At 36.8% G+C, this 20458-nt stretch overlaps 1 protein-coding gene across 9 annotated transcripts in view; it reads right to left on the reverse strand.

Annotated features, from left to right (window-relative positions):
* TCF12 (transcription factor 12) overlaps positions 1-20458 on the reverse strand; it is a 162397-nt gene that overhangs the window by 99601 nt on the left and 42338 nt on the right. For all 9 annotated transcript variants that reach the window (XM_033071036.2, XM_033071038.2, XM_033071037.2 and 6 more), the window contains exons 4-6: positions 20224-20297; positions 18240-18308; positions 7591-7693 (exon numbers count right to left, since the gene is read on the reverse strand). In XM_033071036.2, coding sequence (XP_032926927.1) covers positions 7591-7693; positions 18240-18308; positions 20224-20297 — 246 coding nt within the window. The remainder of the gene's footprint in view (positions 1-7590; positions 7694-18239; positions 18309-20223; positions 20298-20458) is intronic.

Genomic DNA, 20458 nt, shown 5'->3' on the forward strand with positions numbered 1-20458 from the left:
AAGGAATCATCACCTCATCCTAGCACGTTTAATTGTACAGCTTGATGGATTTTCAAGAACAAGTTTATTCACTTGCTTACTTGACAGAAAGAAAACCTTCCTGGTTTCTTCCTTGAACCACAGCACTGCAGACAGCCTGCCAACAACTCCAACACTGATCCAGTGACACAACAATTGTCTAAACGTGCACAGTACTCCAGAATGGGTAAGGATGAAGCCTCAGCACTCCAGCACACTCCTGCAGGGAGTGGAGCACGGAAGGAGGGGGGAAGGTTGCCCACCGTGCACCTGCTCACCCCTCCTCAGCTCCCTGCGCCCGCAGTGCCCAGGGCAGCTGTGCCCACACACCTACCTGGCACAGCCACACCTGAGCACCACCTGAGGAGCGCTGCCAGGGCCCCTCTGCCACAGCTGCTCACCAGGAGAGAGATCAAAGTCTCAAGGGGCAGAGAGCACAGGCAGACACCTGCTACAGCACAGCGAAGGACACGAGCCCCCCGCCGCGTGTGGGGAAAGCCTCGATGTATTACCATAGGTAAAGAAATGGTAGGAAAGCTATTTGATTGAAATATTACCGTAAACAGAAGGGAAAACTAAGCTTAACACACGCTCTTGTGAGCAAAAACCCAAGGGTAAAAATGCCCTGCACTTAGCACTTTCACTAAATGACTGTGTAATTTAATTTCCCAGAAACCCATTAGCTTTCACAAAAGGAAAATTAAGAGCAGATGAGTGCAATTCTTTGGTGTGAGTGGAATTTATTTAATGTAATACCTGGGGAAAAAAATAAAAGATAAATCTGAAACTGTACGAACAGTTAGAAAACACTGCAACTCTAGAAAGCTTCAGCCCACAGAGCAGTGGGTGTGTGCTGGCAGTAACCAGTGTGTCAGAGCCCAGGTCTGAGAGCTGCCTCTGCCCAACACAGCCAGATGCACAAACACTCCAGAACAAAAGGACTGCTAGCATTCGAAACAGAAACAAACAAACAAAAAGGAGTCTCAATTTATTTAAGGTGGTTTTATATACTCATATATGAAATAAATTATTCAAATAATTATTTGGAAGAGGGTAAAAAATAAATTAAATTTAACTTAAAATGTTACACTGGGTTTGAAATTGCATTATAAAACCCAAAATACTATGAAAGTCACAATAGGCTTTTAGCCAATCTATATAATATAAAACCAGCATCAATTTAACAGAGTGACGTGCCCCAAAAGGAAAAGAATCTTAGAAGGGGGCTTAAATGGAAATCTTCCATTTGCCAGATTCATTATATGCAATGATTTGGAAAATGGTAATTATTAAAAAACGTAAGCCTATCAGAAGCAAGAAGACAAGAAGCATTACTGGGGTGAAGCAATGGCAACACTTAGGGGAAGGCAGCCATGATGCATTACATAGAGGTGAGCCAGCATCTCAGTATTTTTAGTTTTAATAATCAGAAAAGTAAGTGATTAAATGAAATGTAGACATAATGCTATGAAACTGCACAATACAGGTATGCAAACTGAATGTTAAGGAATTTATTCACCATGAGAAGTTTACAGTTTATGGTTTGTGGAGGACTCAGTACCAATACCTCTAAGTATTTATTGTAACTGTGGAGGATCTTATACTCATGGTTTTTTTACTAAGGAAAGTTTTTCTAAACTCAGTAATATTTGACAGATAACTATGCAGAATGTGAAGCTTACCAGGTATCCTTTTACAATTCTCTTTCAACTTACTGCCCAGTAAAATGAGATGGACTAAAGAACTTGTGATATACTTTTATGTCACTGTTTTGTCATTTTCTTCTTTTAACATTTTCCTCTTTCTTCCTAATGAATTCTCCAAAGGATATAAAATACTCTGTCCCCACCATTCTCCAAGTTAATAACAATGTAACTGCATATAAATTATTTCAGACCAATCTTGCTATTACTCATATCTCTGGAGATAATTTCCATTGTGATGCCTGGGTTTTTTTCATGTGTTGAAATATTAATGACTATAGAAAGCAATTCAAGGAAACCTAACTATTATTTTGGACAAATAGAGGGTCTGCCAACTCCCTACTTGCATCTGCCCTCTCCCTTCCTAAAAGGTAATTAAGACAAGATTCCTAGCAAAAACTATAATGGCATCATTCTTAATGTGTGCTATTTTAATAACTATTTACCCTTGCTGGTTTCCTATTATTGCCTTCACCATTATAAAGTCATTTGATAACAAGATCTCTCTCTTCAATTCCAAAATTCTTTTATTGAAGGGTTCCTGAGGAAGAAAACTAGCAATTTTCCTGAAGATTAGTTAGATTCTTAACTGAGTACCAATTCAGATGCATGCCGCCTTTTAACTGTATTTTAAAGTTCAAAAGCCTCTCATTTTACTGAGAATAACCTTTCACAAATTATGGTTTTAAAGGCTAACATCAGCTGTCCAGGAACTGTATCAGTACTGGAACACTTACAGAGGCTTCAGCTATCTACCATGTCACTTCAAAAAATGCCCCTCCAATGTTCACCTTTAAAAGTACCTACTCTATCCAACTGGAGTGCTTAAATTACAAGTCAAATAATAGATTTTACAATAAAAATTAAGACAGTAATTTCAGTTTGAAAGGTGCACTGGCAGAAGCCCAGCCATTCTTAGAAACCTGCACAATCAGGCAACCAAGTCAATTTAATGACTAGTAACTCTAAAACCAGAAGGCATCCCAATCCAGATATTGATCTCATTCATATGACTAATACACAAAATCCATTGTGAGTTTCACAGTAACACGAAGACTAGCTTTGAAAATTCTTAAAATTTGGCTTCCACCCATGAAGCATCTCTCTGCTCCTGCCACCCTTCACACAGTAGCTTCCACCCACCACACAACCTATTAACCCCTGCTACACTGGAACAAGACTGCTAAACAGGAAGGGAAGGTAAAAGTCATGGTGTATGTAGATGAGATTTACTCAGAAACCTTGTTTTGTGATGCCTGATGACAAACCACCCAAGTGCCCCAAGTGCATCAAGTATAACCAACAGGAAAGGAAGCTACACTGCAAAAACCCCAACATGTATCACTCTGGTTCCCTTTGCCAGTACTACTTTTGGTTCTTTCATATATTTATTTCAAACAGAAGAACCAGGTAACCTTGCTATTTACATTATAAACAGTAAAAGAAGTCATATTTTTCTAAATAATCTAAATAATTTATAGCTCTAATTACTGTAGCAAGTTTCTAGTCCCACCTTGTAAATACCAACTGTTGTGCCTTGACTTCTCTGCATGGTCAGTCCATCTCTTAATGCTGGCCATAAGAAAGCATCATAGCATTACTCAGCAGAAGCTTGTTAGGAAGAGAGGCAAAGCCACCAGGATTCTGACAGAGGCAAGTGTTACAAAATCACCAGAAGGTATAAAATAAACTAGTAACGACAACCTGCAGCTGATCTATTGGAATCAGTGAGTAAATGAGGTAGATAATCTAAAATTCTCCATTTTCATACATTCAGAACCTCTGATTTAATTTACCAGTCTTCAAACCCTGTTGCTAGCTCAGAAACACCTAGAGCTCTAAAATGTAACCCAATTAAACTTTGAAGGAACTTGCTAAAAAACAAGGACATATATTAGAAAGAAAACTTGGAAGAATGCTCTCTCTTCCTACTTCAAGGGACTGACTTCAACATGGCAAGGTGATATTCAACCACGGTCTTTTCACCCACTATTGACTAAATTTTTTAATGACTGACTTTTCGACTAAATTTTTTAATGAGTTTTTGTCATATGCAACCTTGTGGAACTGTGCAGTACACAGGTGATGAACATGGAGCACAAAAGTTTGGCTGTTATCCTTTCTACCTCTTGTGAAAAGACAGGCACACAAAAGAAAGTAATTCACCCACTTCAAATTTTCAAGACAGACCAACAAAAACCCCTTTAAGCTATATTCAAGAATAATCTGCTTTCTTTCTTCCCAGTAAGTAGTAGTAAAAAAGCTCAGGAGAATAAAGTCCAGGGAACAGTAAAACAGACAATACAATACCACATGCTTGAAGGGTCCTAGCAAAAACTGACCTCTCCTTGCAAGTGCAGAGTACTAAAAGGCGGCATAATTACAGAGAAAAGAATCTCATATCCTTGTGAATAGTTTTCTAGAATGTAATTAAAAGAGAAGTGTTGAATAAGCAAAGATTATCAAGTCTAAATGGAGCTACAATACCACCAATATATCTTAGCCTGATTTTCTACATATCTCTATGGATACCAACAGACTATGCTAGTCCCAAGACGATTCAGTGGTTTTACTCAAAATATAAGTAACGGCCTTCTTTTTTTATGCTACCAAATCAACACGATAATTCTGGAATTCATTAGTGAAGAACACTAACCAATCCAGCATAATAGCTTTACTTCCTCTGCAAAACACTTCAAAAAATATCTAAATGAATATGGAAATGCATCTTTCTGTGGTAAATTGTTCATTATTGAATCATTATCAACTCTTGTTAGACAAAATTTCTCTCTTTTGCAATGTACAAGATCATTAAAATGTTTGAGAGCTCCATCATGAAAGACAGTGGCACTTTATAATCCGCTATCTCTTCAGGCAAATATGCTTACGGTTGAACATAATACACAAAACAACAACATCCCCTTGACACACAATTCTTTCTTTTAATGGTACTCTTAAGTGTTGACAGCAATGGTGAAATATGTTGTCGCTCTCTCTTCTTCTTTTTTAATAGTTTTTAACTATTTCAGAAATGTATTTCAGTCATGATAAAATTTTGGGAAGGGATGTATTTCTTAGATCTTGGTTGTGGAACCTCTGATGCTCAATCAATGCTATTAGCTAGTGAGATATTTCCTATAAGCTCACCAAGTTCATGTTCTTATCCCCCCTCTATCTCCTTTTAAATTCCAAAGACCACAAAATAATGAACCAAGACCTTAAATATCGTATATCTACATTAGCTAGTAAAATAAATGTGCTCCATCTGTTTATGGGAACACAATTTGATATTAAAAAACTGTGCAACATCTTTGTCTAAAAAAACTTCAAAATAATTATAATTTTTCTTTTCAATAATAGATAAAGAAACTATAAAGACAGGTAGTAGTACCACACAGAAAGGTACTACTCTGGTTTTTTTTCCATGTAGCTCTTGTGGATGATACAATTCCCCCCGAAGTGTCTACCCCTGGCCCCTGGAATTTACTATAATAGATAAGGTCTCCTAGATACCAAGGTTGAGCTGAATTCCTTAAGAATTTGGTCACTCTCCTATCACTTTGGAAGATAATTGGCTAGAAATTAGTTTGTGCAATTGGTCAGTTCACCTTTAGAAATTCTGACTTAGATTGGATGCTGCCCTTTGTATAACTTTCTGTTGGTTGTATTTCCAGTCCTATTTGAACCTATAAATATGACTGTCTCCCCTTTGTCCCTGGGGATCCCTGCTAGACCACCCTTGGCATGAAATAAAATTCTTGTGGAACACATAGTGTAAAAGGCCTCTGATCTTTCTCTGCTGGCTAATGTAAGCTGCTGAGAGTCTGCTGATCAGTATCAGCACTCACAGGTCCTGGTAAAACACCTACCAGAGACAAGATAACAGCACAGCTCTCTTCATTCCTCTCTCCAAAATTTCACCATCAAATAAAATACAATGCAAAAATAAAGGATGTGAAGTATAATATACAAGCTGTATCCTATACAGTAACCTAAGTAAAATGAATATGACTTTTTTGTTATGACAAGGCAAAAACCTTAAGTGGAATACTTTCAAAGGCATACCTTTAGAGTTTTGATGTGAACATATCTTAGTGATATATACTGAAAGCTTTCTATAATTCTTGGCTGCATATAGAAGGAAATGAAATACTTTTGCTCCAAGAAAATAAAATCCCTAAGAACTCTTAGCCACAAAGCTTTACAAAACTATTTCAGTTGTCAGCTGATTTGGGTGACAGGCACATACATATCTTGCATTTTGTTAATCCTCTCTACAAAACCATCTAAATGGAGGTTTCTTCTCAAATCTGTATTAATGATGTAATTCTATTATATCCAATAGAATCATCTGTTCAATAAAAATGAAAAGCCAAGAAGATATAGTGGCACTGATTATTTGTGTCATATATTTAAAGGCATATATTGTTTAGAAATTGGATGGCATAAATTAAAAACATGAGCAATCAATTTGCTTTGGTAATAGGAATTTAAAAAAAAAAATCTAACTTTGCTATATATTTTTGTAAAATAAAATCAGTATCAGCTACAGAGCCTAGAGACATTCCATACATGCTACTGATCAAAATACTGGAGAAGCAATTGAAGTAACTTGCCTTTTTAGCTTTCTGCTAAAAAAGAAAAAAGGCAACATGTTTGAAAGAGTATTTGGGGAAAGTTTGCTTTATCAAAATAACTGCTACATTTTAGCTTTACTGTCTTCAGATAGAAGGGTCACTGTCCAATTGACATATTCCCTCTCTAATCAAAGTCTGCAGAGATGGACATTTGAAAATTGCCTGTTTTCAGCTTCGCATATGTAGTTTAAGCAAAATTCTGCTTTCAGCAATAGCTGAGCTTTGTCCGTCTCTGTTTCAGAGAAAATTAAAGTAGTAAACAAAGACTGAGCAAAGTAGAAAGATTTCCAAAAGAAATTGCAGACCACCAGGATTTGGATTTAGGTAATCCACTTAGATTACCATGGCTATGTCTTAAAAGGACAATACTGAGATCACAAAATAGGTCATGTCTACAAGATGGGGAATATAGAAGTGAAACAATGTGAAATGGACAAATTCAGAACAAATACTCAGTCATCCTGAAATCTAAGATTCAAAACAAAAATGGTCCCAAGACCACATACTGCCAAATTAAATATTTTGAAATCAGCAGTTTTATATTCCCAACTGGAACACATAAAAGGAGATTTTTCAACCCATGCCATCAGCATATTAACATGTTTCAGGTAACACCAAGTGCAGGCAATGAAAAAAAGCTTTCAATACCAAAGGCCATGATATAATACATCTTTGCTTGCTTTTTTTCCAGTTTCAAAAGCTGAAAATGTTAAACAGCTCTGGAAGCAGGAGTTTCCATCTATTTCTTAAAATTGACAGAATTTCTAATACCAAATATGAAAGAAATTAGGAAATTAAAAATAAGAAGCAAGTCCTCAAATTATTACCTGAAGGAAAGCCTGCAGTAAATTGGTAGGTAGTTCAAGAACTAAATGTTAGAAAAAAAAATTTCAATGCGGAAATACAAAATTGCTATAAATGCCTTACCAAACAAAATTAAGGAAAAATAATCCTTAAAATAATTTAGAATTTACATCAAATCAAAATATATCAGCTTTCTAGATCAATTTAAGAAAATCTTGGTATTTCCTTCTTCTCAGAAGTCCTGAATAATGGCCTTTATGAGGAACTCACCCAACATAAAAAGATTTGAATAGGAAAGTCAGTGTTGCTATGAGAAACAGAGCAACTTCCAGATGCTTGACATGTCAGGCCTAGACAAGGGAATGAAAAATGTCTCTTTCTGACCAAAGAGGCTTTGAGGGGATACTCGTAAAGAATTACCTACTTACCCATCAGATTTGAGTTCATGAAAGGTGTCGGGGACAATCCTTCATGAGGCCCTAATCGACTGTCATTCAAGTGATCACTGTAATGAGGACTGTCTGCAAAACCCTAGAGAAAAAAAGACCAGAGTATTAAACAGATTATTTGGCAGCCCTGCTAATTGAGTGTAATGACACTTTCCTAATTAAATGTGCAAAGTCACAATTGGTCATTAATCACAAAAGTTGGCTTTCAGGTCTGTTTCACAGAAATTACTCTCTGCCCACATATTACTTTCTTCCCATCAAAAAGAAACCACAGAGTTTCTTAATAAGCTGTGTCCTCATGGACAAGATTTCTAAAAATTGAATAATACAGAGATATTTTGATATTTGAATCCTCTTAGTATTAAGTCACTAACCACAGAGAGTAAAATCAGTCTGAAGAACTTCCAACTAATTTTTTTTTCCCTAAGCTTTCTGTTTGTATTAATAAAATACAGTAAGAAGTTCAGAAAGAGTCACTGATGTTAAGAAAAAACGTTGGTGCAGATGAGAAGAACAAATTCCATTTCTTCTTGCAGCCTGCTATTAATGTTACAGATTAATAGGCATTTTGACACTATCATATTACTAACCAGCACAGCTCACTGACAAAAGGTTTGCTTCCATATAGTGATTAAATAAACAACTTTGTCATCCAATTTGCAAACAAGCACTGAAACGGAAATACTTTTATGTATTTTTCTACCATTAGCACAGCCAGCTTACCAGGCTTGGATCGACCCTCAAAGTCGGGAAACACTGGCTTATTGAAAGCTTCCACCAAAGGCAGAGGAGATGGAAAACAAAGCAGTCCTTAGATGTATGTATTCTTTAATTAACCTAGTTACATAAATCTCTCCTTGAGACATTTTGAAATCCCATCAGCTTTTCTGTATAAAGGCATAAATGTGCCATTTGCCCTTCAGACTTACCAAATGCACACTGAATCACTTAATCTGTACCAAAACACGAAAGAACTGGCACTCAAAATCGTGCTTCCTTTGTAGCCAAAGTTTTGAAAAACACTGTGCAAACCTTATCTTACAATTCACACCTAGTCACTTCTTGTTCAGAAACCTAAAGCTCAGGCCTAATTAGGAGAAGAGGGAAAATTGTTCACAGCTACCAGAAACCATCCCAAGTGCCCTGGGACTATAAAATCATCAATCACTGAACATTTATCATTTCTCCAGACCGCAGGCTCACATTGAAGACAACATTAATGGGGCTGAAACAGGCCTCCCTATCTTTGCAGGCGTGCTGTCAGTTCTACCAAAGGGCTGCTAAGTGAGGGCCAGAGAGCTGTCACAGCACTGCTGCTGCTGCTGGATGCGTGGCACACTCCTGCTGCTGCTCGGCTGCACAGCAGCGTTCCGGAGACCCAGCTCCCCACTGAACCTTTGGCTGACTTGATCTGCTTCAGAATCGGCGATACACTTGTGATAGGCATTCAGAAACAATCTTAGTGACATTTACAACTTGGTTATGACCACAAGGGTGTCCTCTGGAAACCATGACCTAGCCCCGTCTGTCAGACAAGCAGCGTGGAACAGCAGCTGCTGAGGAAATGGAGTGGCTCCTAGCTAAGGTCACCACATGTAGTTTATTTTTATGTTGAAATGAAACAAAGAAATTAAATCTGCTGAATAAAGAAACAAAAATTTTCAAATACATGATCAAAAACAAAGCTCCTAAGTAGGTAGCTTTATACTTGTGTCTCTGCTTTTACTCCTTATCGCGGTTGTTTTTTTAAAACATCTTCCTTGAGACTTTAGTTATAGTTATTTTAAAAGAAAGAAACTATAAAGGACACTATCACATCATAAAAGAGGATCCATATCTCAGACATTCAGCAAGTGGTACCCAAACAGGCCCAGAAACTGAAATCTGTAAAACATCTTTGTTTGCAGAGTAAATAAGATAATTATTGAAAATACAACAAGAGTAAGATTCATTTCATATACAGTTGCACATCATGCAACACAATCTACCTAAAGCACAAGATTCTTAATGGTCCTCCCCATGTTAATAGTGCATATCTACCTCACAAAATAGAGGAATTGGAGAACTGGGTGAATAGTTTACACAAAAAGGAATATTCTTCCTTCTATCATGAAAATTCTTTCAAAGAATGCTTGACATCATGTTCTTTTCATTTACCCTCTCAGTTTCCCAAAATGCACTTGCAACCAATCACCACAGCATCCAAGCTGCACTTCTACAATACCAGACAAATCAACTACTTCATGGAAAATACTTGGGGTTATCCTTCACAACACCAAAGCCATTGAAAACAAAACATTTGGTATACAGGGTGAAAACATACTAATATGGGATATACAAGCCCTTTAAGAAGAATTGGTCTTTTCTGGACTTTATTGCAATTCCTAAAATTAATTGTATCAGGCATTTAATTATTTGCCACTAGAAAATTTACACTTGTATGAATTGTAACCTATGCCTTCACCTGCAGTGTACCAATGTAAAGAGCTCTTACCTTGGCCATCATGCCTGACACCAGTTATTCAGAGTCTCAGCGTTCAGTCAGGGATTATCAACTCAGGCTGCAGAGTTTTGTTTGGGATTAGAAACTCTGGGTCGATTCCTACATATAACCCACCCACACTAAATGAACATAAAAGAACCATAAACATGTGCAGTTTTGATTTAACAACTTTTGCACTTCACAAAAGCAAATTAAGAAAAATCACAAGAGCTCTAAGGACAGTGATTTAAATTACAGAGTTTTTTCAGAGCATTCTCCACATTTAAGCTGTACTTCAAATAAAATTGCATTCCTGATACCATTCCTTGTTTTTGCATCTGTACTGTTAACCTATAGAGTAAACAGCAAAGTACTACTACTGGGAAGAGTTGTAACCAATCACAGAAAAAACTTCAGAAGCTTCCAGCAGCTTCTGAAAAGCTACTGGAAGCTTCTAGTCATACAATCAAAGCTCAAAAAACGTATTTAACAAATACAATAGTGCAAATTGATAACATATGCTCACTGCTCAAAGAAGAACACAGTTGAGAGCCTTAAAAAGCCTGGAATACCAATGAAGGATAGTGGGTTTTAAGACACATCCTACTTGTGTGACTGAGTAATGAAGAGAAAACACAATTGGCTAGCACGTGAACTCATCCCTCATGGCAAAATCAGCAGAAGATGGCAGGGAGGGATTTTTACAAAATTGTATCAGAGCCCCTTTTCAAATCCATGTTTTAAGCAGGACTCAGTAATACATACTGCCAAATGCCAAATTTCATTCTTCCTTTCTCAGAAAGGCAGGAAATCTCAGTTCCTGACAATTTTGAAGACTAACCTACTGAAGCTCACTTAAATATAGCTGGATTGATACAGACTCCGAGAGGAAAAAGGAACTAATCAGTCATGCCAAAAGTTACTTTCCCTCTTTGGGAAGAGCTATTTGATGGTACATATTCTGGCTGGTGATGTCATTCTTTGGACTATAAGTGGTCTTCCGAAGCCCTTTGGACCATTTCTACCTCCTGTTACCTGCAGGCACGTTTAACACAGAAAGGCTGGAAAGACATTCCATGCTGAATAGACATCCCCATTTCTGCCTTGTGGCTCCTCAACAAACCTACCAACGGATTAGTATACATCAGAGGGCACAGCTGGAGTGTTTAGCAAATCACTGGCAAAAAGCCTACAAAATAGGAGCTACTGGACAAATTTATTTCCTGTTCTAAGCACTCTGTTCTAAAGGGACTGCAGATAGCTCAGGGCATTTTTCTGTCTGCAGAAAGCAAACTGAGTTTGAGTATGATTGGATGACATAGTTGTATACTCAAAACTGTCTTACATGTTCCAGCCTCTTACATAGTTATTACAAAAGCAAGTTTTAACTTTCCCAAAGGAAGAAAAAACTTCCTTCTGTACTGTTATAGCCCAAATAAAGTGCAATTGGGGTTAACTGCTCCCTTACAGCATTTTGTAATGTTGTTTACTGTTCATTTTGCACAGGTCTCTCCTTGGATTTCAGTCTGACTGAATGTTTGTGATCAGAAAGACCAAGTCAGATACATCTACAAATTAAAGCAACAAGTATTGTCCACTAATATAATATCTGTTATGAAATGCAGCAGAAAGACTACTAGTAATTAGTGCAGCAATTTAACTGAGTAGTGAAGGCACTCTCAACATTGAATGCCCTAACTGTATTTGTTTTTCAGGGATTTCACTGGATTAACGTTCTCTAATAATTCCAATAAATATAGTCCACCAATTTAAAAATTCCAACTATAATATTAATTCCTACCTCTTCTGGATGAGATGCCCCAAGTGCCCAAGTGATTTAGGTTCTATCTGTATCAGGATTTTCCAAGCACAGGGGTTGCTAGCACAGCCAAACCAATTAAAAATCTGACACTATATTGCAAAATCATAAATACTTTCAGGACACCTGAAAAACATCTTACATAATGTATTATTCTAGAAGACTCAGAAGACATAATGGAAAAAATCCCCAACCCATACACCAAGAGTAAACACATTCCTTACTAGGCGTATTTATCCTACCAAATCATGAAAGGAGGTCTGACACAATGAGTCTACACATTTTACAAACAAAGTGGTAATTAACCTCTGAAAACTCAGTATCTTTCAATGACCATTAAAGTTCTGTCATTTTGGTTAAAGTTAATTACAGAACTCACCTAAAAAGAAATCAAAAACCTTTCCAAGTTCACTGTCCCTACCTTTTTACATTGCACTGGTTCCAGGTTTTCTGTGGGATTAATCCTCTACCTTTACTTCCCTTTCAAAAACATGAAAGTACTGTCCCTTAGCAATTATCTTCTGAAGTCACACCATCATTTGACCATGCATAAGCAAAACTGTACTCCTGACCCTAACTCAAGTTGTGGGGTTTTTTGATTTGTTTTCAAACAGGCACAACATTTTGATTCCACTTCAGGACAAAATGTGAAAAATTAAGAAGATACTGTCACTACCTGGCACACCATTTTCCTATGTATTTACTGAATTCATACTCAACTCATTGAGCTGTCCTCCCTGTACAGTTTACTACTCCACAGCATTTCATTTGCTCTAGTCCACTAGACTAGAGATAACAGGGGTTTTGTTTGGTTCTCCCCCCTTAGTCCCAAGCCCTCTCCTACACAAGTCCCTGGGAACAGACCAAAATCTAAGGCTCGTAACCAAGCTGCCAGATCACTAAGCACACATTTGCATTTTAGCAATTTACAATATAGCTCAATTACTGCCTTTAAACTTAAGACATTAAAATTCCACTAAAATGAATGGTTGAGTTCACAGTTTGACGTGGCTGCAGACCAAAAGATTAAACTTAATGAATGCTGCTTTCAATTCCTTGAGTTTTATAGTTTGGCTGACTTTAAATAACAAATATTAATTGTTTAAAGCTCAGGAATACTGAGGTCCCTCGCACGCTAAATTTGGCAACGAACTTATGAATCAGGCAACAGTCATCCAAATGACTAATGTGTAAATGAACGACTGAAGCTACTGCTAAAATCCACTTTATTTTGGATTATCTGGCTCTCCAAACTAATCTGAAAGTTCTAAAGACAAACAAGAAAGGAAAAAACACAGGGAGGGTGGGGGGAAGCGAGGAAGGAAAGCGAGATGCAGAGGCGGTGAGAGACAGGCAGACAGGCCATAGAGACTGACTACATCCAGGAACACTGTGCTGAGTCACTGACTCAAGGTTAGACAAGAGGCTCTGTACAATAGCCATACCAACATCCTAGTGAATTTAAAAGATTATGAATTATATGACCATGAATGCTTCCAGAAATACACAATCTTAAAAAAAAAAAAAAAAAAGAAAAGAAAAAGAAGATTATTTTTTAGCAATTTAATCTATGTATCACAGTGAATGGCTCCTAGAGGAAAGACTAGAGAGCCAAAAACCTGGCTTGGTTTACTGAATACAGGAAGATCAGGAAGAATGCTGCAAAAATTAAGGTAAGCTAAAAATAGATCCAGATAAGAGTACTCTTCCTTTTTGCCTTGAGGGTCACTTGCACTATGTTCATTGATCTTAACAGAACATCAAGAAACATCACATCGTCACAGGTCATGGCCATAACTCCATTTAAATCGTCAACAGCCTTGCAGCAAACTATCAGTGGGAACAATGTTGTTTCCCAGCAATGACCAACATCATGTTACAAAGTCAGGAGCAGATGGATGATGATGGGAGTCTCCCCACACTCCTTACACTGTTTCATCCTTGTTGCTGTCATTTGCCTGCTACAGCCCAGAAGCCAAGGTACCAAGCTGAGACCTGTCTCATGTGCCAGGAAACAAATACCTCTCCCTCTGCAGGCTCCATGTCTGCCACCTCCCAGCCCCCTGATAACAGCCAGTACTTCAACCCACATCCCTGAGCTGTGCAAGAAGCTTGTACAGTACTCCTTAAACAGCGGAATAAATGCAGTTTGCTGATGGACACCACTCAATTGCACCAGAAACAAGGAGCTTTCTAGCTCCACTTTCTAGCTTTAATTACAATTCCTCCTTTGTAACCATCAGCAAGTGTTAACATTCAACTACAATATCCTAAAGAGAGAAATGCAGCTGTTTGTGTTATTTGGTCACCCGCTACATGGTGGGGTGAAAGCAGTATCACTACCCCAGATTTCACATATTATTGGGAAAAGTCAAGACAGCTTTCACAAGTATCCTCTAAGTGTCACCCTAAGTAATGCTTTGTACCAGAGTTCTAAAACAATTCATTAGGTTCTTTTCCCATATCAGTTCTGCACACATGAAAACCATGTGTACAGGAATGGAGAACAATCGAAAACAGTTTCTTTTTTTCAAATTTATTTCGAATGTTATTTATTTTTTAATAAACATCATTTTCTCCAGCTCTAAATCCACTTCCAAGAAGTTAAGTTACTGAGTGACAAATCTGATTTTAAACAGCTAAACCCAATAGCCAGTTACACCTCTCTAAACTCCTGTGAGACAAATATCAACATGATATGCAATGGGACAATTCCCTGGCCACATGGAAAACTAATTTGTGGACAGACTTCAATGCTAATTTCAATGTGGTAGGTAGTTGCAATAAAGGCAAAACAAAAACCACAACCAAAAGATCCACTCCTCCAATATTGCTGAAATGAAAAATTCATATGATAAAAACCAGATTTTTCTAGCTCTTATCTAAGCTATAAACCAGGAGATAAAAAGATAGAAGTATAGCCAACAGACTAAAAACAAGTGCTTAAAGAAAATACTTGAAAACCTGACTAAAGCATTCAGAATTTAAAAAACACTACTTGCTTTGAAAAATGCTGCTCATGAATCAAATTATAAAGTAGGCTCCATTTGCAAGTGTCCTGAGCACTGAATATGGAATATTTAATTTGGGCTTTAATTCCACAGTGAATCATCTGCTACCTTGTAGAATACATCAGGAAAAGCAAATAACCAGCAGCAGAAACACCAAACAACCTCCCTTCCCTGTTTTAAAAAAAAAAAAAAAAAATCAGAGGACAAAAGGACACAAATACAACAGACTCAATAACACTTACTGTGTTTCTGTGTCCCTCCTGTCTTGTTTTGCTATTTAACAGCTTCCCTTCTTGTTATGTACCTGAGATTAAGAGGTATAAAATACTATTTCAAAACCTGCTATCCCATTACTATTTTTGGACTTCTTTGCAAATTAAAACTACTACTTGGGGTGAGGGGAGTGTAGTTTGGGCATAAAGTATTTCAGATTCCAATTTATGCCTGAGCATTTTCCATAGAGTAGAGAGAACAACCTGTTGGCTGATGCTACAAAACCACCTAATCTTACAGTGCCATCTTCACTGAAGCCACTCTGGTTTCAATTAAATACATAGCAGAGTTGTGTAAAGGAACAGGAGGATAAACTGTGTCCTCAGTACTGATGCTAGATTCATGTTAAATCAGGTCAAAATGTACACTCACAGCTTTTACTGCTATGTACGTGTTGCAAATTATTTGAAACACTCGCAGTTCAGATTTTGGAAGAAAAATGCCTCAGCTAATTTATGCTACATTTTTAACAGTTCCAATTATTATGTGTGTATATATGAAAAGGAAATCCATCATGAAATGTCTTATGAAACACATTTCAGATATGCTTGTTTGGAGACAGCAATCTGAACAGATCAAAAACTGACTTGCTCCTTTTATTGCTTCTTGTATGTCACAACAAAACCGAAACAACGAAAGAAAATCTTGCAGAGCATTATTCTTCATGAAACAGCAATCATTAGCCACACCACAAGAACTATAACTGAAAAAATGTTTAATTACAATAGAATGCTTACTCCCAAAAAAGTGATTATACCAATTTGCTGCTACGTTATGAGTATAAATTACAACTCGCAAATACAGCAGGAAAGCTAAAAAGTTCAGTATCATCTCACAACAGGAAGACAAAACTTTCAAGTGCTGTAGGGCAATAAATTATCATGCAGAAGACATGGTACCCACGTCAAGTACCTCAGAATTTGCTTCAAAGTGCTCAAGACTTTGATCAAGACTTCCAAAAAGCAGCTTTACCATTCTCTGCAAAACACACCAAGAGTTCCTCTTCTAGTGCAAGGCATTATGAGCACATGAAAAAATACCTGTAGCTCTATATCCCTCAGATAAGGGAGAGACTTGCATACATCAACCAAAGATATTAATTGAAAAACCACCACTGCTGCACACAAAAAGGTAAAACAAGATTGGAGACTAGGATGAAAAACAAGCCCCACAAGAGACAAGTTTGGTATTGCACGTGGACTTCAGTACAACCATTCAAGAATAAGGGGGCCATCACATCCCAGAATTCCAGTGACTGTTACCATTTCTGAATTATTCCTATAAACAACAAAGATTTCCTACTTTTTTCTTCACATCCCACAATAGGTATCTTTTTATATTATTCATTTTTCTAACAAAACAGTTGGCTTATGCAAAAGAGATTTTGCACACAGAAGCCATTAATGTCTCAATCTGTACCTTTTCACAAATCTAAGATGGTCACAGCAAATTCAAACATAAAATACCTGCTGTTCTTTCAGTGTTAGAACCCTATTTACCATTAGGTAATGAAAAAACTTCCTATATGAAGTTTTCTCAAGCCTGCTGATTCCTAGCCTTTAATGTTACTTCAAAACACTACTGAAGTAAGAATGGTTTAGCTTTCAATAAGGTATCACCAGAGACTCTTAAAGTAAACTGCTGTTACATATGAGAGAAGGTTCTTGTCTGAATTAAATACTGATGAAAAGATTAAAACACATGACAAACGCCCAACCTCAAGCACAGGAACATACATGTCATTTTCACAGTTAAAAGAAGTTACCAATATGTTTTCCTCAATTCCCAAAAAACCCGTACCCATACTAACACTCTTCAATAATTCCATGAATAAATCAAAGAGTGGGTAAACAAATACAGTAAAGTTTGCTGATAGCAAATTTTTTTTAAATAACCCTAACTAAAAGTTAGTGCAGAGTTGCAAAGCAAGTTCTCCGTGAAATTGGTAATAAAAGAGCAGATAAAATTTGGTGTAAAATACAAAATGAACATGCTCAAAAATAGCTTAATGCCATAACAATGTGGTAACTATGGTGCAATGTACAAGAAAATATTCCTTTTCTACACAGTTTTTGAAAAAGTATCACTTAACAGCTCAGTGGCAATCAAAAATGTATGATTTAGCAACAAGTAAGAAAGGAACAGAGAATGCATCTATCATTATGTGAGGCAGAAACTTATGGTACACCCTCCTCTTGGCTACAGCATGCAGTCATAAATGCCTTAACTCTGAAGTTCCACAGAAGAGAGATTCAGGGAACTGTACCAAGAACTAACCACAGATTAGGAGCAGTTACTATACAAGCAGATGCCAATAGATTACAATACTTCAGCTTGGTTGAACATAGAAGTGGCACATAAAATAAAGGTGTTTGCAGGGAAAAGAATAAAAATTATGAAGTACATCAGTGACTATTTGGAACAATGGAACATGGTGGAAATCAGTTACATCACTGGGAGGCACACATACGACAAAAAAATCCGTAAGTTTTAGCACAAAATCCTTGCAATTGTTGCCAAAACCATGACCAAAGCCAGAAAAATTCACAAATAGCAGAGAGCAAGCCCATCAATAGCTATGAGAACCATGTCCAAAAGGTGGCTCTGTCCAGGAAACCTAAGCCAAGAGCTGGGGTTTTGCCAGGAGAGTACACAGTAAAGGTGGCAAAATATTTGCCCTATGCTTACACTCTTACCTTATACATCATTGCTGGTCACAGTCAGACCATTTATACTGAACTGAACAGACCTTCAGCAGGATTTGGGAAAGAAAAATATCCTTTAGCCAGTATTCCACCATCTTTTTTCATTAGCCTTCAATAGGTATGCATTAAATTATCACCAAATTCCAATTCTATTCACTTGTAAACTGCTTATCTTTCCATGTCTTTGGAAATTCTAGCCAACAGTGAACCAATACTTTAAATTCTTGATAATTTTGACACTATATTGTGACATTTAACAGAAAACTCCAGTAGTAGGCTACATATGGACTTTTAAAAAAATTGAAAATCACACACAATATAAAAATAATAAGTGGTACCTCTTGAGATTTCAACTTTTCTATGTCTGTGGAGAGATCTGAGCTTTTTCCATGCAGGCTGCCATTTTCCTGTAAACAGACAAACAAGTAGCAAGAACAATTAGGACAAGAATAACATTCTGTATTGAAATTATGGGGAAAAGCACTGGATTAGAAAGTTGAACATCTAAGACAATTACATCTAACTTAAATTCTGTGTTAATCAACACAAGGAATTACCTAGAAATGTGAAAAACTGTGTATGATTTGCCCTGCCTTCTGAGAAGCCAATATATACTCTCACAATACAGACCCACACACTCATTTTAGCTCTTTCTCAGAGACATCTGGTCTAGCAGCACACACAAGAGTAGACAGAAGTTATCGTTATTAAAAATCCTGAATCAGTAATTTGCCTCATCAGTTGGAAGAAAACCAAAAACTAAAGACCATACAGCACAGCCAAAATTCATGCATGTAATCTTGATTTAAACTGGCAAACAAAGTCCACTGCTTTTTTCAGTGAATTCAGAAGAGAAATTCCTGTGATCTACTTTTTTTTTTTACAGAAAATACCAGCCACAGGACAAATTAATTTGTGGCTCTTAATCCTCACCAATTCTATATACAGAGAATATATATTTCTAGTGTTCACTTTCCTGAGGAGAATACAGGAATGAAGTTTTCCTGTGAAAAGGAATTGAATTTTCTTTAAATCAAAACTCTTGTCATCTAAATTACATTCCAGATTACCATTCTTAACTGCCTCATAAAAAAAAAATTAAAAAACAAAAAAAGGCTAACCTACAAGGCTCACTGACTTTACATGACTCAAATACTAGCTGGCTGATCCTCTACCATGCAAAAAATTGTGATTAATACAACCACACAGCCAATGAATCAAAAGATCAAATTCCAGTTAGGTGAGCTTAACTCATAATTGATTAAAATTGATCAGCAACATAGAGAGTCAAAACACCAAACACATGATAAAAATACGAGTTGCATAAAACTGCATAGCATGATTCCATTTCAAATGCAGAGGAGGCATTTGAAGGTTCAGCTCCATGCCCCAAGTTATGCAGGAAGTTTTTAAAAGAATGCCTAATTTTCACATTGCACAGAAATATTTCTTCAACACAAAGTACTTCTACATTTATTATAGTTTGTTTACTAATGATCAACGGAAAAATCAGGACTTCATGAGAAAACTTTGTACTGCTGTCTTCCAAAGCAAGGCAGAGGCCATAATAACACCCAGTGAGCTGAACAAAGTCTTGCAGCCTACCCATTTCATTCCACAGCACAAGAAAGATGCAAAGGTGCAAGTGCTAACACAGGTCTGACTCAAAGGCACTGAAATCAGAACATCAGGTATGCTGTGTTTATCTAGATTAGGTACATAGCTCATTGTCCATTTAGGGAGCAAATATTCATAAAAAGAAAATGGAGTAGATGAAAAGGAATGTGAGTAATTAGGGGGAAGCTTGCTTTGACCATTGAGTTGAGTTTGAAAAGGGTCATTTTATTTTAGGATATCAGATATTATCAAGAATCTTCAGCTCAATAAGTGGGATGGATGAAGCTGGAACAAGAACAGGAGGAAGGTATTCAAAAAGAAAAGCCTCTCCTCGACATCATGACACAGCATATACTATAGCTGGTTAATGCTAACAGGGAGCTAAGTGCCCTTTGCCAATAAATCTGCTCCTAAGTAACACAAATTCTACTTTCATTTTCTGAATATATGTTAAATAAAATATATGCTCATCTTTCAAGCATACAGTTACATATGGTTTATTTCCATGAATTCTCAGTCTATATGTTTTTTAGTCTTAGAAATCTAAACTGCTGCTCTAGTTCCTTAAAGTCATTAAAATCTCTAAAATATGCTAATCTGCATATTTAAAGGAGTTTCCCTTCAAAAACTTAGCTGAATCATCTACTGATTTACACAGTACATTCCCATAAACTTCCATTATGAATTATTACATGGGTATCTTACCCTTGAAGATTCATATGAAGGACTTGGCTGACCGCTTGTTCCCCAGGATGTGGCACCTGTTCTCTCATCCATACCTAGAAATAAAAATAAAAATACAAACCTATGAGAAATTATGGCAAAAAAATGTTCTCTGATGCAACCTGAAAAAAATATTCATCCACTTCCATACACTAAGTAAATTCATCTGCTTTCATATACTTAGAGTTTCTAAAAGCAAAGCTTCAAGTTCACAGCT

The sequence above is a fragment of the Catharus ustulatus genome, chromosome 12, assembly GCF_009819885.2.
Source record: "Catharus ustulatus isolate bCatUst1 chromosome 12, bCatUst1.pri.v2, whole genome shotgun sequence".
Classification (NCBI taxonomy): domain Eukaryota; kingdom Metazoa; phylum Chordata; class Aves; order Passeriformes; family Turdidae; genus Catharus; species Catharus ustulatus.